Source organism: Mesoplodon bidens (assembly GCF_964165515.1).
Source record: "Mesoplodon bidens genome assembly, chromosome: 15".
NCBI classification, from domain to species: Eukaryota; Metazoa; Chordata; class Mammalia; order Artiodactyla; family Ziphiidae; genus Mesoplodon; species Mesoplodon bidens.
This window is the reverse complement of record NC_138171.1, coordinates 57,939,144-57,963,305: the sequence shown is the minus strand read 5'-3', so window position 1 is coordinate 57,963,305 and position 24,162 is coordinate 57,939,144. Positions and strand designations below refer to the sequence as shown.

General features: G+C 46.0%; 1 protein-coding gene across 4 annotated transcripts in view; it reads left to right on the top strand.

Moving 5' to 3' along the window:
• The window catches only part of CLEC16A (C-type lectin domain containing 16A), a 209,506-nt gene that overhangs the window by 5,721 nt on the left and 179,623 nt on the right, over positions 1 to 24,162 (top strand). For all 4 annotated transcript variants that reach the window (XR_014017681.1, XM_081257432.1, XM_081257433.1 and 1 more), the window contains exons 2-5: positions 6,618 to 6,746; positions 10,981 to 11,114; positions 19,939 to 20,087; positions 22,853 to 22,958. Coding sequence is in view for 3 of the 4 variants with exons in the window: in XM_081257432.1 (XP_081113558.1) it covers positions 6,618 to 6,746; positions 10,981 to 11,114; positions 19,939 to 20,087; positions 22,853 to 22,958 (518 nt within the window). In the remaining variant the exon portion in view is untranslated. The remainder of the gene's footprint in view (positions 1 to 6,617; positions 6,747 to 10,980; positions 11,115 to 19,938; positions 20,088 to 22,852; positions 22,959 to 24,162) is intronic.

The following is a 24,162-nucleotide window of genomic DNA, read 5'->3' as shown; positions in this document are numbered from 1 at the left end:
CTCTTGCCAGTTTGGGCACAGCGCCTGTGCCAGAGCTGTGACCTTTTCTAGGGCTGAAAGCCCTGCTACGGCAATCTCGCCGTGATTGCCGGCTCCCCGGCACCTCAACATCTCAGTCCCGGCCTCACTCGCTGGCCCAGTTTGACACCTTTCAGGGGTGATTCATCAGGAGAAGCACCGCCTTTAACACCTTTTGCTAGTCTTCTAGTCCGATTCCACCCTGATTCCACCCTGCCGGGAGCTTCTCCTTGTCCTGCTGGCCAGAGGGCTGGATCCTGACCAAATGGAGGTTTTCAGGACACAGAGTAGGACCCTCTGGGAGGTGCCTTCCCTGGTGCTGAGGAGGCCACACAGACACAGACTCCGTGTCCCCTCACCCCAGACATTGTTATTTGGGGGGTGTGCTTTGGGGGAGTGGATTTCCAGCCCCCCTAGGCCCTATCCTTCCTCACACTCTAGCTTGCTCATGTTTCAGTATCTTCCAGTGGGAGCATCCTAAGAGACATGATACAGATCATAAAACTTGTATGAATTTGAATTTAGTATGTCTGTCTCTGAAGTGGACATAATTATTATTAACTGTAATGGTTTAACTTGTGAAATAAGTGAGTCTCTCAAGAAATCAGAGTCTGTGGAGGAAGGATGTGTGTACAGGCCGTAGTCCTTGGTGATGAGCCTCGAATGTGCTGGTTGCACGTTGGTAACAGGCTGCAGTTTTTCTGTCTCCAGGCGCTTCAAACTCCTAAGCTTGTCTCTCAAAGTAAAGTTTGCTCGTGTGCAAGAGTCTGAAATTGGGATTCTACATTCTGCAGAACTTCCTCTGGAGATATGATAATGCCAGCTCTCTTCCAATAAAGTGGAATAAGGGTCAGTGATAAGCACTTATCTTGAGATCTGATACGTGTGGTCATGCCTTTCCAGTTTGTTTATTTGGTTGTCTTGTGTGCTAGGCATTCATAACTTCATGGAAATGCTTGGCTAGCTAATAAAAGCGTTTAACTCATTGTTTGCATCTTCTATACCATAATGGTTACAAGCAAGGGGTTACTGCCTGGGTGCCCTGTCCTTGTGTTGGGACTCTGGGTGGGTCCTAGCCTCCCAGAGCCTCAGCTCCCCAGATCATCAGCCCTGCGGGATTGTTGTAAGGGTTTAATGAGTGAACACATCTGAAGCATTCAGAACAGGGCCTGGCAATAGGAGACTGCAACTGTTTTTATATTTATTTTTTTTTAATAAATTAATTTATTTATTTTTGGCTGCGTTGGGTTTTCCTTGTTACACGCAGGCTTTCTCTAGTTGCAATAAGCAAGGGCCACTCTTCGCTGTGGTGCACGGGCCTCTCATTGCAGTGACCTCTCTTTGTTGTGGAGCATGGGCTCTAGGCCTGCTCTAGGCTCTAGAGCGCAGGCTTAGTAGTTGTGGCGCACAGGCTTAGTTGTTCTGCGGCATGTGGGATCTTCCCGGACCAGGGCTTGAACCCGTGTCCCCGGCATTGGCAGGTGGGCTCCCAACCACTGCACCACCAGGGAAGCCCAGGAGGCTGCAACTGTTTTTATGATGATGATGGTAAAAATGTACACACATAGAGTTTGAGAGAAAATGTTATCGTTGTAACAGTTACTATCATTGTAAGAGAAAAATCTGTCACTGTCCTCGGAATCTTATCTAGATAGGGAACACAGCCTTACACATAGAGATGGCTGTTGTTAGCTTGTTGATCATCTGAGCAATTAGGAATCTAATGCCCAGGAACTGCTGGGCCGTCCTGTCAGTGGTGTACTACGTAGTCACTACTGATGCTTGAGAACAGTTGCCAATAACAAAAATGCTTTTATCTTAGCCAGAGGTGGGAAGAAAGATGGGCATGGTAATGGACATACAGCATGAGCTCAACTATGTTAATATCCATAGCAAAGAAAAAGACCCAAGGAAATAGATTGCAACTCCAGCAGTGGTCATCTCTGGGCAGTGGCATGATTGACAATTGCCGTTTCTCTTTTTTGTTGTTGTTGAGGTTTCCAACCTTTCTAAAATGAGTGTTACGTTTAAGACCAGAAAGTTATTAAACTATATTAGTATCTCTGAGGTAGTTGAATTACTTGATCTTCCAAAGCCCTGGAGTTAGATGCAGCATTAAAATATTAATCTTTAATCCATTCAGCTTTCTTTCTTTTTTCCCCCCACTACATTTAAGCAAACGTATATTGAGGGTCTCTTCCAAAAAGATTACCTAAAACAGTGTGCTAGGGCATCGTGAGGGCAAAAAGATGAGCCAGTGCAGTGGGAATTTAGAGCTTGAGATCTAGCGGGTGTTTCCATCTACCAACAACAAGCATTTAGAAAATGAGTATATTAAAACACTCCCATTTACAACAGCATCAGAAAACCCATCAAATACCTAGGAATAAATCTCACAAAAGATGTGCAAGCCCCCTATCCAGCAAACCTTGAAGGAAATGTAAATGTCATCATGTTACACTCTCCAAAAGATGTCAGTTCTCTCTGTATTTAGCTATAGGTTTAGGGCAGTCTTAAAGGAAATCTTAGCAGGTATTTTTGTGGAAATTGAGAAGGTGATTTTAAAATACATATGGAAATCCAAAGGGCCAAGAATAGCCAATATAATAATAAAAAAAAACCCCAGAAGGAAAGAAGTTGGAAGACTTACATTATCACGTTGGAAGATTTATTATAAAGCTGCAGTGATCAGACAGCATGGTGTTGGCACAAAGGTAAACAAATAGATCAGTGGAACTAGAGCATCCAGAAAGTCCCATGCGTGGTCACCTGGTTAATGGCAACGGTGACATCAGTGTGCTTTGGAGAAATGAGGACCTTTTCAGTACATGATGCTGAATCAACTAGATAGCTGTATGGAAGAAATGAATTTTGGCCAGTATCTTACACCATACACAAAAATGAGTTTCAAATGTACTCTAAGTCAAAATGTGAAAGGTAAAATAGTAACTTTTTAAAAGAAGAAAACAGCATTTCTTCATGACCTTGGGGTAGGTAAGGATGTCTTAAGGTTGATACAAAAAACGCTACCCAAGGGAAAGATTGATAAACTGGACCGCATTAAAATTAGGAACTTTTGCTCATCAAAAGACCACTGTAAAGAGAGTGAAAAGGCAAGCCACATTCAGAGAAAATGTTTGCCATAGGTATATCCAGTAAAGGATTTGTATTCAGAATGCATAAACTCCATCAAATTAATAAGAAAAAAGGTTCTCTACCTAGAAAAAATGGGCAAAAAACTTGCACAGACACCTCACAAAAGTAGATATTTAAATGGCTCTGAACGTGTGAAAAGGCACCCAACTTCTTGCGTGGTCATGCGGTGAAACCCTGGCGCAGCATCACCATGTGCCAGCAGATGGCGCCACTGAGAAAGGCAGAGCGCAGCAAGCCCTGCCGAGGTGGGGGATTGGCTGGAGCCCTCTGAGCCAGCCTCTGCCCTTTGGCTGCAGATGAGCTGCTGAGCAAGCGTCCCTCAGTTGCTGTCCTGGCCTGTGCCGTGCTAGTGATGTGCACGTCCCCAGGTTACTGCGAGTATGAGGGTCACAGGAAGGCCCGCACACAGGGCCAGGCATGTAGGCCATGCACCGCACGTGGGAGCGCCTAGAATCTTCTTTTCAAGACTTAACACCCTGCCCTTCCCCGGGGTTTGTCTGTAAGGGCCTCCTCATAGTTACTAGAATTTTTTTTGAGGGGTTATTTAGTGAAGGCAATGATAACAGTAATAGCTGGCACTTGTGTCATCCATGGGAACTGCCAGGTTAGTTATCTACCTTTTTACTTGTTTGTTCCTAACGACACCATGACAGCTAGGTACTAAAGTATTTAGGTGCTATTGGTCTCCCATTTTACAGGTGAGATAACTGAGGTACAGAGATTAAGTAACTTGCTTGACATCACCCAGCTAATACCACACGTTCCACTTCCTGCTCTGGTTTCTCTGGACCTTCCCGTAGCTCCTGCAGTGAAGTCCTCTTTTCATGACTGTTTGGATCCAGCCTGATCTCTCCTTCCTACCTTCTTGGAATATTCTTTGTATAATTTAATAATGATTTTAATAACAGCCCCCCTCATAACAACCACCTTATAATAATAGTAGTAGCAGCTAGCCCTGCATCTGTTGTGCGCTTACTGTGTGCCAGGCACCACGCTCAGCTCTTTCTATGTGGTATCACATCAAATCTCTGGAACAATCCAGCAAGGGGGGCTTGATGGTTGTAGAAGCTGAGGCCCAGAGAGGTGAAGTGCCTTGTCCAAGGCCACTTATAGGAAGAGACAGGGCCCGGAATCAAGCCCAGGTCTGTCTGTTGGACTCCAGGTGTTTGAACTCTTCACTACTGCTCTGTTCCACTCCTTGCTGTGTTTGGCATTTGGCCCGTTGACTGTGTTTGGTCTTGTATGCTCTGATCTACCTCATATTCATGGAGATGGTCCCCCACCCTTCCCCCATTCAGCATTTATTTAGCACCTACTGTGTTCCAGACATTCTGGAGTCTTTTGGGGTCACCAAGATCAATAAGATGATGTTCCTGACCTTGAGGAGCTCAGGTCTAGTAAAGGAGGCAGATCATTGCCAATCAGGGTGGCCTGTGCAGCAGCAAATGCATATGGGTACAGAGGTGCCAGAGAGAAGGCTTCACCAAGAGGTGCCTGAGCTGGGTTTTGACACATGAGTAAGAGTTTGCTGGTTGGTCAGGGCAGCAAGGATATTCCAGGCAGAAAGCACAGTGAATAGAAGTCAGGGCTGATCATCAAGATTTCAACCTCTCCTGTCCCTATTGGGGGTCTGCAGAGCAGACCCACTTACCCAGGCTGCTGCCTCCTGGGCCAGGAGTGTGATAGTGAGGTGATCATGCATGTTGTCGTCTACGCAGAAGGAGACGCCAGAGTGGGGAGAATCCGCTTCTCCCCATGTCGCCAACAACACCTGTCACAGCAGGTGGGGGGCGTACTGTGCACTGCACGGGCAGTGTCACTGACGGCCACGGCATGAGTGATGCCGTGGCTCTGAAACGAGAGTGGGAGCTCCTTCAAAAAGCAGATTTGGGGCCCTGCACCCAGGGCTCAGATTCTGGGAGTCCGGGGTCGGAAGCCAGAATCTGCAACTTAAGCAGGTGATTCTGATGCAGGAGGCCTGTGAACCACAATTTGAAAAGCTCTGCTGTTTGAGCCTTTTGAGGAAGAGGCACTCGAGGCAAGATGGAGACGTAGATTCATGAGTGGGTCCCCTGGATTCATCCCAGGGTGGGTCAGTGCTGTGGAGTCACCTAATCACAGGGGACCACTGGCCTCACCCCCCACACACGGCCCTGCCGGTGGATTTGGGCACAGGTGCTGGAGAGTTCTGTTTGGGAGAGCTGTGCTAGTTACTGCATGTTAAAAGTTGCATGTAGTTTTAATTAATTAGATTAACTAAATGATTAAAAAATGATTATAGTATGTCTTTAGACAAACAGCACAAGCACTAATAACTAAAACCCCCTAAAGCGGCAGATGGTCCCTGTGGTTCCATTTGCAAGATTCTACCTCTTTACATCCTACCCATTTTTAGAGATCTTCAATGGTATGACCTATCTAGTCTTTCCCTGTCTTTCCCTCGCCAGTCCCCCACCCCCAATCTGAAGGTGGCCAGAAAAGAAGTCGGGAAGTGACTACTCCTGAGTCGCTCCCTCTTGCTGCCCCCTTTTCCTTCCTAAGCCGTGACAGCTGAAGTTGCCTCAGTCTGCTTGCCCTGGAGACACTCTCTTAAAACCGTGCCAGGTGGCGCTCCCGGGGCGTCAGCCAGGCTGCTAGTCCCCACACTGCTCAGGACTGGCCTCTGCAATTCTTTGGCTTGCCCTCACCAGCAGCAGAGGGCCTTGAGGACTAGGCCGGGCCCACCTGTCCCTGCATATTCAGGTGGGTGAAGTATTGAATACATGGCCATCGCCTCTCAAACCCACTTCACTTTACTCTGTACACAGCAAATAAGAGCTGTGCCCTTGAACTGCAAGCCACGTACTTCATCTGAGCCATCAGTTCTGTGCTTCATGGGGGATTAAGGGCATTCCAAGGGTGATCATGACGGCACCTGATTTGTGCCCCAGCCACTGGCTCTGGGACCACCCTCCCTGCTGTGTGACTCCACGTCTGATCTCTGCATCAGCCAGGCAGCGGGTCTTAGGCTTTTGGCACTGAGCCGTGTGTCTCCACTTGCTCCGCCAGCGTCAGAATCACCCAGGACAGTGAAAAAGACCGATGCCTGGTCTTCCCTCAGTGCCGCTAAATCTGAGTCTCCGGTGGGCTCTGTGGCCCCGCTTTGTCCAGCTCTCCAGGTCATGCTCTTGCACACACTGGAGTTTGAGGATGGCTGTCTTCAAAAGCTTGACAGTCTTGCCTCAGTTTGGGTTGGTGTGTCCCTGGTTATTTAACACTTTGAAGCATTGTCTGCCATTTTTCTCGGGTGGTGAGTTATGTCTCCTCTGAATGGGAATTGTGCTAAGAACTGTGTCTGTAAAAAGCACAGCCAAATTGTCCCTAAAATGTTGCTAATGGTCACTGAGCTTGGCTTACATTTCAACTGGTAACCTTTAGTTCTCTTTTCTTTTCCTTTCTCTCAGGTATCTGTACCATGTTTTGACCAAAAACACCACCGTCACAGAACAGAACAGGAACCTGCTGGTGGAGACCATCCGATCCATCACCGAGATTCTGATCTGGGGGGATCAGAATGACAGCTCTGTATTTGAGTAAGGGTTTCTGTTTTTTTGTTTTTTGATTCTTCTTCTTCCTTTGAATATTTTTCTAAATGTGTACCATGAGTCATTCCTGATGATGTCAGGATTTGATGCCAATTTGGTCCTGCACAGATATCTGTCTCTGTCTCTGTCTCTGTCTCTGTCTCTCTCTCTCTCTCTCTCTCTCTCTCTCTCTAAAATGCCCTTGAAACACTGTAAAAATGCCTGCTGAAAATGGGAAAGTTATGGAAAACAGTGTCCCTAGAAAAAATTGAAAATATCATGGATAATTTTCTAAGTAATCTCTGATTATCTCCCCCAAAGGAAGGAGAAAATGTCTTGGGTAGTTAGATTCTAAGTGAACTGAAAAGACCCTTCCCCGGGTGGAGACACTAAGGGCTAACATTGATTGTGTTTACTGATGGGTGGCCACAGCGCTGAGCTCTTGATGAGATAATCCTTCTAAGTCTCCCAACTACCCGAGGGTAGAGGACCATCACCATCTTCATTCCCATCCCCTTCCCCATCCCCATCTTCATCCCCATCCCCATCCCCTTCTCCATCTTCATCCCCATCCCCATCCCCATCCCCATCCTTATCCTCATCCCCACCCCTTTTTATGCTCAAGGTCAAATGGCTCACACCTAGAGCCCATGGAGGGGTTTCTCCTCACTCTCATACTTCCTAGGTGAAGAGTCTCAGGCCCGCCTCAGTTTGCTCATCTTTAAGTGAGAGAGCAAGTTCCCTGCCCAGTGCCTGATACAGAGTTAGGCACTCAAGAAATGTTAGCAAATGATCATTTTAAAAGGTGTCCCTATTGGGACTTCCCTGGTGGCGCAGTGGTTAAGAATCCGCCTGCCAATGTAGGGGACACAGGTTCGAGCCCTGATCCGGGAAGATACCACATGCCACAGAGCAACTAAGCCCGTGTGCCACAACTACTGAGCCTGCTCTCTGGAGCCGTGAGCCACAACTACTGAGCCCGCGTGCCACAACTACTGAAGCCCACGCACCTAGAGCCCATGCACCGCAACAAAGAGTAGCCCCCGCTTGCCACAACTAGAGAAAGCCCGCGCACCGCAATGAAGACCCAATGCAGCCAAAAATAAAATATAAATAACTAAATAAATTTATTTAAAAAAAAAAAAGGTGTCCCTATTGGACAGTTAAAGAGCAAAGGCCGTAACCCATGAACTACTTTCCTCAACAGACCTGTCCCAGTGTCTGAGTGCAGAAGGATTGGGGTTATCACAACCACCAAACACAGATTTTATTTTTATATAAAATAATCTCAATTGTAAGTGTTGAGGCCACTTAAAAAACACATTTAAAACAAATACACGTGTTCCATTTCCAACCTGGCTTCTTATTAGATATTCTGATTTTCTGGATAGCTCTATATTTTCGTCAGTGAGGTTAGCTAATATGGAGCTACTTGTGGAAAATGCAAATTGTTTAAAATGCAGACCTGTGACACTGGCTGAGTTCCCCAAGGGAAAACACGAGTAATAAATAGGTGTTGCTCATAAACGGGACTAGTTGCCTTTCAGGATCCATGGGGCATTTACTATTTGTTGGTTGCTTGGTATCTGTTTATGGAAATGAGAAGGACCCTTGGGTTAAAGATTAGAAACCACGTCACCTTTACTAGAATGGCCAAGTCCATCTGTCATCTTAGAAAAACTACCGAGCTCTTAGAGGCCCAGTTATTCTTAAATCACTGCCCCACAGAGGCCCCAAGAGAGCTTGTTTTTAATCCATTTTTAAGTTTGGGGATAATTTTAGATTTAGATTGTACAGAAAGTTCCCATTTACCCCTCACGCTGTTTCCCTGTTAATATCTTATATGACTAGAGTCCATTTGTTAAAACATCACCATTATGTCAACTCCAGACTTGATTTGGAATTTACCAGTTTTCCATTCACATCCTCTTTCTGCTCCAGGATCCCAATCCAGGCACCCACAGTCATTTTAGTTGTTACGTCTCCCCAGTGTCCTGTGGTCTGTGACAGTTTTTTAGTCTTCTCTTGTTTTTTATGACCTTGATAGTTTTGAGAAGTACTGACCAGCTGTCCTGTAGAATGTCCCCCAATTTGTGTTTCTCTCCCAATTTGCCTGGGAATTTTGGGGAAGAGTGTCACAGAGGGGAAGTGTCCTTCCCATCCCAGAATGTCACCGTTCCTGATATCCACATGATTCCTGGAGAGGTTAACCTGATCACTTGGCTCAGGTGGTGTCTGCCAGGCTTTTTTACTTTCAAGTTACTCTTTCCCCCTCCCCTACAGTAGTCTCCCAAAGTGAGTTGCTAAGTTCAGCCCACCTGGACGTTGGGGGCGTGGGAATTAAGCTCCACCTTCTTAAAGGGGGGAGTATCTACATACACTGTTTGAAATTCTTCTTCGTGGAAGATTTGTCTCTTCTCATTTATTTATCTATTCAATCATTTATTTATATGCATCCCTTGAAGATCTTGCAGGTTTGGTTCCAGGCCACTGCCATAAGGCGAATATTGCAGTAAAGCGAGTTACACGAATTTTTTTGGTGTCCCAGTGTATATAAAAGTTATGTTTACACTGTACTGTAGTCTGTTAAGTGTCCAATAGCATTGTGTCTGAGAAACAATGTACATACCTCAGTTAAAAAATAATGCTGTTGGGAAAATGGCGCCGATAGACTTGCTCAACACAAGGTCACCACAAACCTTCAATGTGTAAAAAAACCACAGTATCTGCAAGGCACATGTATATCAATATGGACTCATGGATATTTATTTTATCCTCTGGATTATAATCCAGTACTCCGTTAGTTATTTTTGTGCTGGCATTGTTCCAGCTTCAGGCCCTAGGAGCTCTCTCAGGATGCTTCCTGTGTCCCTTTGCCTCAGCCCTATCCTTTTGGTTTTTGGAGCACTTCCTTACTTTCTGGTGCTCTGAGGTGCTCCAGGCTCATCTTGCATTTTATCTGCCCCGGCCCTAGAATTAGCCACTTTTCCAAGGAGCCCCTTACTACCCTAGGGAGTTTTAAAAATCCAGGCTCCTGGATTTCACACTAGACCTACGGAATCTACCCCTGGGCAAGATGTAGGTACAAGCATTTTAACAAGTTCCCAAGTCGGTCTTGGGCTACCGTGAGCTTGTTGGGTGATACTTGGGAGTCAGTGCTTTGTACAACCTGCCGCAAAGGAAGCCACGATAGGTCCAATGAATGAACTGTTCTGGGGATCAACATGGACGGCATTTGTAGGCACATGGGCTCCCAGAATCAGAGTTGGAAAATAATTTAGAGGTCCCTTTAAGGTCATATTTATTTATTCACTTACCCTTTCATGGATTCAAACAGAAGATCTGCAGCACTGAGCAAGTGCCAGGCCCATGTTCCTGCCACTTGACAGCAGAGGGAAGAGGGAGACCCAACACTGAGTCAACCAGCAGACCCGCGGGACTGCCGGGAATTGTGCTGAGTATCCCAGATGAGAGATTATCTGGTCTTAGCGTGAATACAGAGAACACCAAACTAGAAATGTCATTTTCTTCCTTTAAAGACAGGCTTTAGGGGATCTGCGTTTCAAGACTAAAAGAGCCAGTATGTGCCTCCCAAAGTCCGTGCCCCCAGGCTGCATGTAGACAAATGTCCCGTCCGGGACAAGAAAGGCAAAGCAGACTTGGGGACCAGCGGGGGTCCCATGACCACATCAGCACCTTCTCTTTCCTTCCAGTTCTCATACCCTAGATGTGGAAACGACAAACTTGTTAATTGAGAAACCCAAACTCTTGTAATATTCAGCATGATCTTAGCCCTTTGTAGGGAATTACTCTGGTTCCCAGGTTGTTGGTGCGCACTCAAAGCTAGGAAAGCAAAGGAAAGAGGCTTAGTGATGAAAACTAAGCTTATAAAATATCAGATGGAAAATGCTGCTTGTTGGGTTTATAAGTGTAGGTAGGTCACTGTGTAATCATTTAGTCGGGAAGGATCTTTTCCACTCTGTCAGAAATCACTGCTTCCCAGAATCAGCACTGTTCTCACATTCCGGGAAGAGAGTCTGAAAGGTCACGTTTTTCTTGTTGGAGGACAGCATCGTGGGAGCTGGGTATCGCAGAAGCTGAGGCCACACGGGTGGTGTGATCTGGCTGCTCTGTGGATGCCTTTGTTGGGGTGCACACACGTGTGCTGGGCATGCAACCAGAGGACGACATGCATTTCCACGTGTAGAAGCAGGCCACTGACGCTTTCCCATTCTCTCCCCAGCTTCTTCCTGGAGAAGAATATGTTCGTCTTCTTCTTGAACATCCTGCGGCAGAAGTCAGGCCGCTACGTGTGCGTTCAGCTGTTGCAGACCTTGAACATCCTCTTCGAGAATATCAGTCACGAGACCTCACTTTGTAAGGACAGTCCTGACACTTGCCTCAGCACCTCTGAGTGTCAGCTGCGTGTTGTTTGCCGTGGCATTCATGTTGCTGTTTGAATGTCTGTGCTTACTGTGTGTCTTGGTGTGCTTGGGCTGCCATAGCAAAACACCCAGGCTGGGCAGCTTAGACGACAGAAATTTATTTTCTCACAGTTCTGCGGGCTGGAAGTCCAAGATCATGGTGCCATCAGGGTTTCTGATGAGGCCTCTCTTCCTGACTTGCAAATGGCCACATTCTCTTTGTGTCCTCACGTGTTCTTTCCTCTGTGCACATGGAGAGAGGGAGAGTTCTGGTGTCTCTTCCTTTTCTTAGAAGGACACCAGTCTTCTCGGATCAGCGCCCCACCCTATGACCTCATTTAACCTTAATTACCTCCTGAAAGGCTGCATCTCCAAATACAGTCATGGTGAGGGTTAGGGTTTCAGCATATGAATTTTGGGGGCACACAGTTGACTCCGTAATGCCATTTTTTCCCCCTGCAGAGTAGGGTGCTGTGAAGAGCTAAGAGAGGGCTTTCCTCTGCTGAGTGGTTCTGGGGGTGTTTGCATTTCTTCTTTATAACCTGTTTTTAAAGAGCTTGGGTCGCTGAATAATCGGCCAGCAGAATAAGCAATGGAAGCAGCAAGGTGAGGAAGAACGTGGCCTAGGAGCATGCAAGGGCGTGGCTTTGGCCCCTGACCTGCCTGCTTCAGTCCCACTGCCCGACTGACGAGGGTGTGACTCGGAGCCTCTTCCCGGTCCCCTCGATGAGTCCCGGGCTCTTCATCTGAAGCAACCAACCTGCGAGGCAGGTGCTGTCAGTGCCCTCATTTAACACCTAGAGAGTTTGGGTCACTGGCCCCAGGTGACAGCTCTAGCAAGGCAGGAATTGAGAATAGGTTTCAGCCCAGGTGAGCTAGCTCAGTGGTCCTCAGCTGGGGGTGACTGTGCTCCCAGTGGACATTTGTCAGTGTCTGGAGACTGTCCTGGGGGGTGGGTGCTACTGGCATCTAGTGGGTAGAGACCAGGGATGCTGTTAAACATTCTACAACACACAGGACAGCCCCCAACAATAAAGGATTAGTTAGCCCAAGATGTCAACAGTGCCGAGGGTTAGAAACCCTGGTTTAGCTCCTAATCATCCGGGCTTGATCACGAGCTTTATTTTTCCAAGATGACTGCACCAAGCCCCAGGCCCTGCCTGCAGGAAGCAGGGAAGAGAAGACAAGTGATGGAATGTCTATGCCACAGGCAGGCTCTAGGTCCCCAAGACAGGTTTTAAAAAGTTTCTGATGGGTGGAGAGAGGTAGAGATGGTGGCATTCCTCCTGAGGAGGGAGGAGGGAGGGATAGGAAAGAGCTGCAGACTGATGGCCACTAGATGGTGCTGCTGTCCCAGGAGACTCTCCTTACGCTTCCCCATGTCTGTGAGCTGCCAAATGTGAGTTGACTCACTCTCCCTGAGTGGTTTCCCAACAGCTTTTGTTACCCTGGATATCAGTTGCGTGTGGTTTCTGAAAACTCCGAGAGGGGAAGACCAGCTCGCTGGTACAGGCCATGGACTCAGACCCAAGCAGTTCTGAGCCCTGGTTCTGCCACAGACACCCCAGATGTATTCCGGGGAGTGAATTCTCCAAGCTGCAGTTTCTGCATCTGTGAAGGAGAGATAATGCTAGTACCTGGTGATTAGAGTGGTTTGAGGATTGAGTGTGACAGTGGGTGTGCAGAGTGTAGTATGGGGTCTGGCAGGTGGAAGTGTCCAGTTAGAGTTGGTTTTATCATGAAATCCAGCATTCCACCAAATGACTGTTCTCTGATAACCCAGCTAACCCCAGGGCTACTGGACTGAAGAGGGGGTTGAAAATTCTGGGCTTTCTGGATCATGTGGCCTTTCTTGTACTAGGACTAAAAAGGGTGCTGTGCTATAAGAAAACCCAGGCAGATGCTGCTGGCCTTACAGGGGAATTCATCAGAGTGCTTTCATAAGCCCTGCCAAAGCAGCAGAAATTACTCACATTTTACAGAACTTGGATGTATGGGGGTGAGAAGGATGGGTCCGTTTTGCTTTTATTTTTATTTTCTAATTATAGAGAGAAAATGTCCTCATTATAAAACAACAACAACAACAAAAATCTAACATTAAAAAACTGTAGGGCCTCCCTGGTGGCGCAGTGGTTGAGAGTCCGCCTGCCGATGCAGGGGATACGGGTTCGTGCCCCGGTCTGGGAGGATCCCATATGCCGCGGAGCGGCTGGGCCCGTGAGCCATGGCTGCTGGGCCTGCGCATCCGGAGCCTGTGCTCCGCAACGGGAGAGGCCACAACAGTGAGAGGCCCGCATACCGCCAAAAAGAAAAAAAAAAAAAAAAACTGTAGAAAGCAAAAGTTCTACAGAATCTCACCCTAAGAGTTCAGTGGACACATACCATTTTGCTGTTTATTTTATTTTTCCCAACTTACTAGCGTATCTTAGATTTTTCATATTGTCCGTTCATGCATCCCTACCTTGTTTGGTTTAAGAGCTGCATCTTGCTGGGCCGTAACTTATTTAACGTGACCATGGGCGTTTAGGTGGTTTCCAGATTTTCATTATTACAAGCAGCCATTTCACGAGTGCACCTGTTGCCTGTCGGGTTTGGTGACCTAAGTGACAGAAGACCTGAGAGCCTGAGATTACTTATAGACTCCTGGGTTCATTATAAAAAGATACCACAGAAAGCTGGCCACACAGTGAGGGGGTAGTAGAAAAATCCCAGTCGATTAATAGAGGCACCTCCGTCACCCCCATGGTGGCCTCACCAACCACAGAGTCATGTTGTGGAGGCCCTGGAAAAGTCCCTGCTGGGGAAGGATGGGAGCGTGTGGCTCTTCCACCTCAAGACTGCAGCCAAGAAGCCCGAGGTTGCACATCTCAAGCTGCCAGCATAGGCGTCTGTGCCCCTGCTGGCCCGGCAGCCACTAACCAGTCACAGTGGGACTAACATTCCTTCTCCGGCAAGCCCATTCATCCCCAGCCAACCACAGCTGGCAAGACAGAATGAAAAGAAGTGCTCGAGGCATCAGCATCACCTGGCTGGTTGTTACAGGTGTGGATTCTGGGTGGGTAGATTGTGGACTGTTCAAAGAACAGAATACTATATAGCAGGAAGGAAAAAAAAGGGATGCATTGCTAGCACACATGAAGCAACACGGAAAAACGGGATGTGGTGATGAGTGAAAGAGGCCAGACACCAGTGGGAGTTTCCTGTATGAGTCCATGTATATGAAGTTCAAGATCAGGCAAAGCGAGTCTATGGTGCTGGAAGTTAGGCAGGGGCTGTCTTTGGGAAGAGAGTATTGTTGGGGCAGGGGTGTGAGGGACCTTTCGGGGAGCTGGAAATGTACTGCCTGATCTGGGTGGTGTATTTATTTTCAAAAATTCATCAAGCTGGACACCTAAGGTTTGTGAGATGTGTGCGTGTGTATATATACATATATGTGTATATATATATATATATATATATATATACACACACATATATGTATATATACACACACACAGGTATGAGTACTTAAGATTCATATATATGTACATTTTCACATATATCAAGCTATACACTTAGATTTGTGATATATGTAACTTCATTTTTTTACAAGATATTAAATATAGTTCCTTGCGCTATACAGTAGGTCTTTGTTATTTATTTTATATATAGTAGTGTGTATCTGTTAATCTCAAGCTCCTAATTTACCCCTCCCCCACCCCCCTTTCCCCTTTGGTAACCATAAGTTTGTTTTCTATGTCTGTGAGTCTGTTTCTATTTTGTAAATAAGTTCATTTGTATCATTTTTTTAGATTCCACATATAAATGATATCATAAGATATTTGTCTTTCTCTGTGTGACTTAATTCACTTAGTATGAAAATCTCTAGGTCCATCCTTGTTGCTACAAATGGCAGTATTTCATTCTTTTTTATGGCTGAGTAATATTCCTGTGTGTGTCTGTGTGTGTGTGTGTATCACATCATCTTTATCCATTCATCTGTTGATGGACACTTAGGTTGTTTCCATGTCTTGGCTTTTGTAAATAGTGCTGCTGTGAACATTGGGGTGCATGTGTCTTTTTGAATTAGAATTTTCATCTTTTCCAGATATATGCTGCCCAGGAGTGGAATTGCTGGGTCATATGCTAGTTCTATTTTTAGTTTGTTAAAGGACCTCCATACTGTCCTCCATAGTGGCTGCACCAATCTACATTCCCACCAACAGTGTAGGAGGGTTCCCTTTTCTCCACACCTTCTCCAGCATTTGTTATTTGTAGACTTTTTGATGATTGACATTCTGACTGGAGTGAGGTGATACCTCATTGTAGTTTTGATTTGCATTTCTCTAATTAGCAACTTTGAGCATCTTTTCATGTGGCTCTTGGCCATCTGTATGTCTTCTGCCCAATTTTTGATTCAGTTGTGTTTTTTTGATATTGAGCTGTGTGAGCTGTTTGTATATTTTGGAAATTAAGTCCTTCTTGGTCACACTGTTTGCAAATATTTTTTCCCATTCCATAGGTTGTCTTTTCGTTTTGTTTATGGTTTCTTCTGCTGTGCAAAAGCTTATGAGTTTGGTTAGGTCCCATTTGTTTGTTTTTGCTTTTATTTCTATTGCTTTGGGAGACTGACCTAAGAAAACACTGGTATGATTTATGTCAGAGAATGTTTTGCCTATGATCTCTTCTAGGAGTTTTATGGTGTCATGTCTTATATTTAAGTGTTTAAGCCATTTTGAGTTTATTTTTGTATATGGTGAGAGGGTGTGTTCTAACTTCACTGATTTACATGTGGCTGTCCAGCTTTCTCAACACCACTTGCTGAAGAGACTGTCTTTTCTCCATTGTATTTCTTACCTCCTTTGTTGAAGGTTAATTGACTGTAGGTGTGTGAGTTTATTTCTGGGATCTCTATTCTGTTCCATTGATTCATATGTCTGTTTTTGTGCCAATACCACACTGTTTTGATTACTGTAGCTTTGTAGTATTGTCTGAAGTCTGGGAGGGTTATGCCTCCAGCTTTGTTCTTTTCCCTCAGGATTACTTTGGCAATTCTGGGTCTTTTGTGGTTCCATATAAATTTTAGGAATATTTGTTTTAGTTCTGTGAAAGATGTCATGGGTAATTTGATAGGGATCACATTAAATCTATAGATTGCCTTGGGTAGTATGGCCATTTCAACAATACTAATTCTTCCAGTCCAAGAGCATGGGATATCTTTCCATTTCTTTAAAGCATCTTCAGTTTCCTTTCTCAATGTTTTATAGTTCTCAGCGTATAAATCTTTCATCTCCTTGGTCAGGTTTATTCCTAGGTATTTTTTTTTGACATGATTTTAAAAGGGATTGTCTTTGTTTTTTTAACTTTCTCCTTCTGATATTTCATTTTAGTGTAAAGAAATGCAACAGAGTTCTGTATGTTAATCTTGTATCCTGCTACCTTGCTGAGTTCGTTTATCAGTTCTAATAGTTTTTGTATGGAGTCTTCATGGTTTTCTATAGAAAGTATCATGTCATCTGCATATAATGATAATTTTACCTCTTCCTTTCCAATTTGGATGCCTTTTATTTCTTTTTCTTGTCTGATTGTTGTGGCTAAGACTTCCAATACTATGTTGAATAGAAGTGGTGAGAATGGGCATCCTTGTCTTGTTCTAGAATTTAGTGGGAAGGCTTTCAGCTTTTCACCATTGAGTATCATGTTGGCTCTGGGTTTGTCATAAATGGCTTTAATTATGTTGAGATATGTTCCCTCTGTACCCACTTTGGTGAGAGTTTTTATCATGAATGGATGTTGAATTTTATCAAACGCTTTTTCTGCATCTAATCATCTATCATCTGAGATGATTACGTGGCTTTTGTCTTTTCTTTTGTTGATGTGGTATATCACAGTGATTGATTTGCATGTGTTGAACCATCCTTGTGACCCTGGGATGAATCCAACTTGATTATGGTGTATGATCTTTTTTTATATGTTGTTGGATTCAGTTTGTTGAGGATTTTTGCATCTATATTCATCAAAGACACTGGCCTGTAATTTTCTTTTTTGTTAGTGTCTTTGTCTGATTTTGGTATCAGGGTCATGGTGGCATCATAGAATGACTTTGGGAATGTTCCCTTCTCTACAGTCTTTTGGAAGAGTTTGAGAAGGATCACTGTAAGTTCTTCTTTTTATGTTTGGTAGAATTCCCCAGTGAAGCCATCTGGTCCTGGACCTTTGTTTGCAGGGAGTCTTTTTTGTTTGTTTGTTTGTTTTAGTTACAGATTTTGTTTCACTTCTAGTGATCGGTCTGTTCAAATGATCTATTTCTTCTTGATTCAGTTTTGGTGGGCTGTATGTTTCTAGAAACTTGTCCATTTCTTCTAGGTTGTCCATTTTGTTGGCATATAACTCTTCACAGTATTCTCTTATGTTTTTTTGTTTTTCTGCAGTATCGGTTGTTATTTCTCTTCTTTCATTTCTTATTTTGCTTATTTGGGTTCTCTCTCTTTTCTTCTTGGTGAGCCTAGCCAGAGGTTTGTTGATTTTGTTTATCCTTTCAAAAAACTAGCTCTTGGTTTTATTGATTTTTTCCCCTATTGTTTTCTTTATCTCTCTTTTATTTATTTCCTCTCTGATCCTTATTATTTCCTTCCTTCTGCTGACTTTAGGTTTTGTTTTTTCTTCTTTTTCTTTTAGGTGGTAGGTTACTTGGGTTTTTTTAGATTTTTCTTGTTTTTTGAGGAAGGGCTGTATTGCTATGAACTTCCTTCTTAGGACTGCTTTTGCTGCATCCCATAGATTTTGTATAGTGTGTGTAACCTCATTTTTAAACATATTAAAATTCTTAGGACCCCACTTCAGATCTACTGCCTCCTCTCTTAATGTGGGCCCCAAGATTGACCTCAGGAATTGTTATAATCAGGAGATTTTGAAAACTACAGACATGACGTCCTACCTGCAAAGCCTGCTCTGAGACTGTGTTCTGAGGAGGACCCAGCCCACACTGCAGCCCCTCTCATGCCCTGTGCTCCTGAATGGCTCTTAGTGTTGTGTTTGGTGATTCTAGCCTTTTCAGTATACTGTGATTGGCCTAAGTTAGATACCTCTTTGGCACCAAATAAAACTTAATGGTTTATTTCTGTTCCCCCCAAGGACAATAGTCATGGTGACCGGAGGACTGGCGGTGGAGGTTAGGAATCTCCAAGCTTTAGTGAGAAGATGAGGGGTGACAGCTCGTGTGATTGGGTGCTCCCTCTGTGCTCCTCCCTGCCCTCAGTGCTTTTTGTGCATTATCTCCTTTAATCCTCACAACTGCCCCATGAGGAAGGTCTTCTTGTTCCTGTTTTCAGACAGGGAAGCTGGGGAGTGGGGCAGGTAAGTGTCTTGCCCAAGGTCACCGAGCTAGGAAGTGACAGAGGCAGTGTGGGTCCAAGTTTACCTTTGAACCCAGTGCCTCTGAGATATGAGCATGACAGGAAACCCTGCAGGGCTTCTTAACACACGGAGTGCTGGGCCCTCCCAGAGATCTGAGTGGGAGGTCAGGGCTGGCGCCCAAGCCTCCGCACGTCTGACAAGCTCCTGTGCTGCCGGTCCCACGACCAGACTTTGAGTAGCAAGGCTGTGCCCCACCCTGCTCCCCTGCCTCACCGCGTCTGCCCATGGTACATGTGTGGGTCACGTCCTGCCTTTCCCAGTCTGTGGGGAGGCAGCTGGGATGGTGCAGAGCTCGCAGGCTGGCAGCCCAAAAGGCAGACAGTGGGCATGGCAACACTGGCTTCGCAGGGTGGCTGGTAAGGACTCAGAGGATAACGTGTCTGGCCAGGGCCCAAGGCCAAGATTGCAGACAGTGGGCCCATGGGTCGCAGTGGGTCTGTAGACCCATTTTCACTGGCCAGCCCAGCTTTCAGAACGAGTTGATCTAGTGGCTGACATTTCAACATCCAAGATACAGCATTATGATCTGTGTTTTTCAGCTTCCTTTGCACAGTTGGAAGCTCTCACCACGCTGGGCCTGCACTTCTGCAGGGGCTGGGCCCTGGGAGCTTAGCAGGGGTAGCCGCTCTCCTATGGCTCCAGTGCCCACAGGGCCTCGTCATCCAGTTTTCATCCTTGGCCCGCATTAGTGCATGGTATTAACACAGGACATGGGACCTGAGTTTGAATTCCATCTCTGACTTACTGTCTCTGTGTCCTCGGGCAGATAATTAGCCTTAGTTTTTACTCATCTGCAAAATGGGGAAAACAAGGTCCACTCTGCAGCAACATCATGACGGTGAGTGATAATGTAAAGCAGTCAGCCTGGTGCTGGGCAGGTAGTGGAGGTTCAGCCTCAAGTGGCCTTTATGAAATCATGTTGCCTTATGGGAAGGAAAAAACCACGCGGAGCCCTTTGTGGCATTCGAGAGTGACAGTGTGACTTTTGATGGCAAAATGGGGCCAGCTTTTATAAGATACAGTGCAGCTTACCCTCATCCGTGGGTGGTTTGTGAAACACCCAAATACCAGCTCGTCTGCCCCACCCCCTGGCTCTCTTGTTGAACTCTGCCAGCAACGAAAGAAAATGCTCAGGTGTTCTTTTCTGTGGTGTGGGAGGCAGGGTGAGCCGGCTTTTCTTTGGCATCGCTCTTGAGTGACTGCACATGGTGGCTGATTTCTTTGCTGGTTAAAGGTTAAGCTGCCCCCTATTAGCTTGACGGGTTCAAGTACTGATACATTCTCATGGTCATCTGCTTGTTCCTGCACTTTCTCTGCTTGCCTTTCCTCCAGCATGAATTAACTAACCTGTTTTCTTTTGTGTTTTTTTTTTCTCCCTCTAGATTATTTGCTCTCTAATAACTATGTAAATTCTATCATTGTCCATAAGTTTGACTTTTCTGATGAGGAGATTATGGCATATTATATATCGTTCCTGAAAACGCTTTCGTTAAAACTCAACAACCACACGGTCCATTTCTTTTACAATGAGGTAAGTAATTGCAGAGGGGCACATTTGGGTGGAAAGCTAGCCAATCAGAGCAGCCCCTTTGGTCTGGGTGACCTCTGTTTACAAAGCACTTATGCAGTCACTGTTTCCTCATTTTCATAGCAACACTGTTTGACCTTGGCATGCTTTAAATTTTTTTTTATTTAACAAGCTACCTTTTCCGTTTTTAATGTAAAATGCAATTTGCACTACCTGAGAGCATGATACTCTTGGTAGGGAGAAGTGCCCAGAAATTAACTTGGGGTCGTGTTCCTCTGTTGGCAAAACAGGAACTCCAGCCAGGCCCAGCTTTGCCATTTCCCTGCTGTGTGACCTTAAAGAAGTCCCAGTCCTCCGAACCTCAGTTTCCTCGTCTGAGAAATGGGGATGTTAGTTTCTACCTTGGAGGGTTTTCCAGGGGTTGAATTAAATAAGCTGATGTCTTCAAAGCAACTACTATGTACCTGGCTTCCTAAAACTGTAGCCATTGCCATTCCTTATAAGCTAAAATCCCTGGTATTCCTTGAGAGAATCACTAACAATTTAAATAAATAAATAACTGTTGTTCTCGCAATGAAGAGGAGCTTGAACAATCAGGTCAATTTATCTCACATTCCAAAAGGTACAGATGCTGGCTGTCCTCGGGCTGGCTCATCCTGTGGCTCGACCACTTCATCCGTGACCCAGGCTTTTCCATCTTCCTACTCTGCTGACCATATAGTTGGCATCTGTCTTGAGGCTCAACCCCTCATGGTCTCAGGATGGCTGCAGGAGCTCCAAACATCACATACTTACATGCCACTGCCAAAAAGCCTGATGAGATCACATCCCTTCTCGTGCTCCCTTCTAACTGTCCAAAAAACTTCTTTCCCAGAAGCCTCCCAGCAGACTTCCTTTCCGGTCTTGCAGGTCAGAATTCTGTCACATTTCTCTCACAGTGTGTCTGACGTTGGGGAGCGGGCTGGCAGGGCAGTTCTGGCTCAGTCTCTCACGAGGCTGCAGTCATCTGAAGGCTGGGTTAGGGTTGGGGGATCTGCTTCCAAGGTAGCTTGCTCACATGGCTGACCATTCGGTGCTGGCCATTGGCGGCAGGCCTTGGTTACACATGCTCCTCCAGGGTCTGCTTGAGTGTCCTCACAGCACGGCAGCTGGCTTCCTGTAGAACAAACAATCCTAAGAGACCAAGGCAAACTGTAATGCCTTTCAGGACTCGGCCTCGGAAGCCACATGCCATCACTTCCACTGTATTCTTTAGGCCACACAGGCCAGCCCTGACTTAGCGTGAGAGGACGCACAAGTTGTGACTTCAGGAGGAGAGGGTCATTGGGCCATCTTGGAGGCCACATGCTGTCTGCATGGCAGGTGTCTTCTGATTGGTGGTCACACATGCTGCACAGCCTGTATTTGAAGTCAGACCATAGTCCCAAACATTTCCTCTGAGTTTGGGCAAAATTCGTCTAGCTGTCTCCATGGGACGTGGCAACAGCAGCCTGCACCTTGACTTTCTTTGTCTAGATTTGTAGTGGCAAGAGCTGGCCTCAAAGGGGAGAAGTACTAGCTGCCAGTCACAAAGCGTGGGGCACTTTGGAAGATGGACATTGTGCGGCCCAGTGCCTGGCACACAGTTGGTGCTCACTAAACGTGTCCAGAGACCAGAGGGGTGCTGTTGGCGTTCTCCCAGAGGCTCTCCTGGGCGGAAGAAAACCCACCTGCAAAGTTCAGACCAGAGAGGGAGCCAGATTCTTCCCCCACTCGGGTGCAGCTGGGCTTCTGTGCACCTGGTGGGGAGGGCAGAATGTGGGGATTCTGGGGCCCGAGTGATGCTTCTGGAAGAGTATCCTGCTGATCACCAGAGGAGTGGTAGGAGGCTGATGTTTGAGGTGGACTTAGTTTCCTTTTCTGTGGACCAATGCAGTAGCTGCCACCTGTTACGTGCACATCTGCTTCTAGTGCTCAAAGTGGTGTTGCCTTCATTAGATAGGTGTCACCTCGCTGAAGGTCATGGGTTCCCTCTTCCCCTCCCCTCACTGCCTGGGGGTGCCCTCCAGTGTGATCCGGAGCCATGTGAAAAACTGGCCAGAAGAGGGCAGCAGAGTGCGCCTCAGCGTGCTGTAGCCCGGATCCTGTGTGCCTTTTCCTTAGGGCTCCGTCGGTGGAATTCTTTGGTTCTGAACTGTTTTGATCTGTTCTGATGACCCCTTTTTAATGGCAGAAGATTCCCGAGACCCTCCTTTTCCATGATAATGTTTACACTTTTAGTGTTTCCAAATAGGGAACTACATATTATAGATTCTGAATGTAGTCAGACTTTGCATTTGCCTTTTATTAGTAGAAGCGGCATCTAATAATAACTAACATTAACTACCGAGTGCTCATTAGGTATCAGGTGCCAGGGTAATCACTGTACCTGAAATAATCTCATTTAATCCCAGCAACCATAAAGTGGGAATTATTATCCTCATTTTATAGATGAAGAATCGGAGGCTTAGAAATATTACATTACCCAGCTAAGAAGTGGTAGGAAAGATCATGAACCCAGGCCTGGCATTTCCTGGACCCGCTTCTGTTTCTTCCACGGTCTCACCTTCCCAACCCTCCCCACATTCCCCATCGGGAATGAATTACTGGCTTAAGGTTCACGTGGGTACCTTTTTTTTTTTTTTTTTTTGGTCTTTTACTGAAGTCTCTGATAGGATTCAGAAAGCTGGGGTAGGGGCCTGCCTGTCTTATGGGTCTGTAACTCATTTTCGGTACTTCTTGTGTTTTAGCACACTAATGACTTCGCCCTGTACACAGAAGCCATCAAATTTTTCAATCACCCCGAAAGTATGGTTAGAATTGCTGTAAGAACCATAACTTTAAACGTCTACAAAGGTAAGGTTCCTTATGTGCTCACGCCTCATCGGGTTTCTAACTTGACCACTAGTGCTTGGTCTCCTGAGCCCATACAAACAATTCTCTGGTGGTAACAGGGAGCTCGTTTATTGTAGCTGGGGCTGCCTGTCTCATGAAAGGTTGTCATCACTGAACATTTAGCTACCCCCTTACATAAATTTGTGTGCCACCACCTTCTGCATTTTAAAGCCCAACTCGTTGCTGATACACAGAAGTCATGCATGTCCTAAGAGAGGCACATGTGGGACTCAGAGCGGCCATGTGATAATGAGGTAAGGCAAAGCTGCCTTTGAAATGTGAGAGTTAAATTCTTGCCTTTGGCCTGTAAAATATACTTCAGTATAGCCAGGGGGTATGTTATCTTTAAATAATGTATGAGAGCATTTCTTGTCGCAAACAGCAGGGGGCAGTATTGCATTCTCAACCGGCTACAAAGCCCCACAACAAATTCCTCCTTTCTCCCAAGAGGTACTTAATGCCCAAATCATTGCCTCCAGGAGAAAGCCCTTCCGTGGCTCCCCGCCTGCACTAGCACAAAGGCTGTCTGGACACGAGTTTCCCAACCTGGAATTGCCCTCCAAGGCTACGGCCTCTCTGCCTAACACCGGGGTTATTTCCCGTGTAGTCACCACCCTAGAGCTGGGACCCCATTTTCTCAGGGACCAATGTTTTGACCTTCATCAGTTATGATGTTATTAATTGAGATGACTCCTAATTGGGAGGGGGCGGGAGCTCCTCGGGGACTCACTCCAGCCTGGTTCTGGGGTCGCCTTAAATTGGAGAGCCTTCTAAGAGCCCAGAGGGGCCCATCCGGGGGTCGCAAATTGAGGACCTGAGGGCCAAATCCAGCTCTCAGACAGGTTTTCATTGGCTTAGATATTTTTTGAAAAAAAATATATAGTTGTCAATATTTAAAACTTGAGAGAGCTTGGGTAACAGTCTGGATTTCTGACTTGAAAATGTAGATGTGGCTCTTTGGGCCCACAGTCCTGCAGGGCAGTGGTGAGCTGACCTGAGAAGCAGCTGCCCCCTTTGGGGTCAAGGCCTGTGCTCGCCCGTTCACCCACTGGGCCAGCTGGCTTCGCTCACCAAGTTATTGTTGGCCAGCCTGTGGGCTTCTGAGTTTGCGACCTGGTATGACCCCCAGTCTGGCCACCTCCTGCTCTCTGCTCTCTCTGTTCTC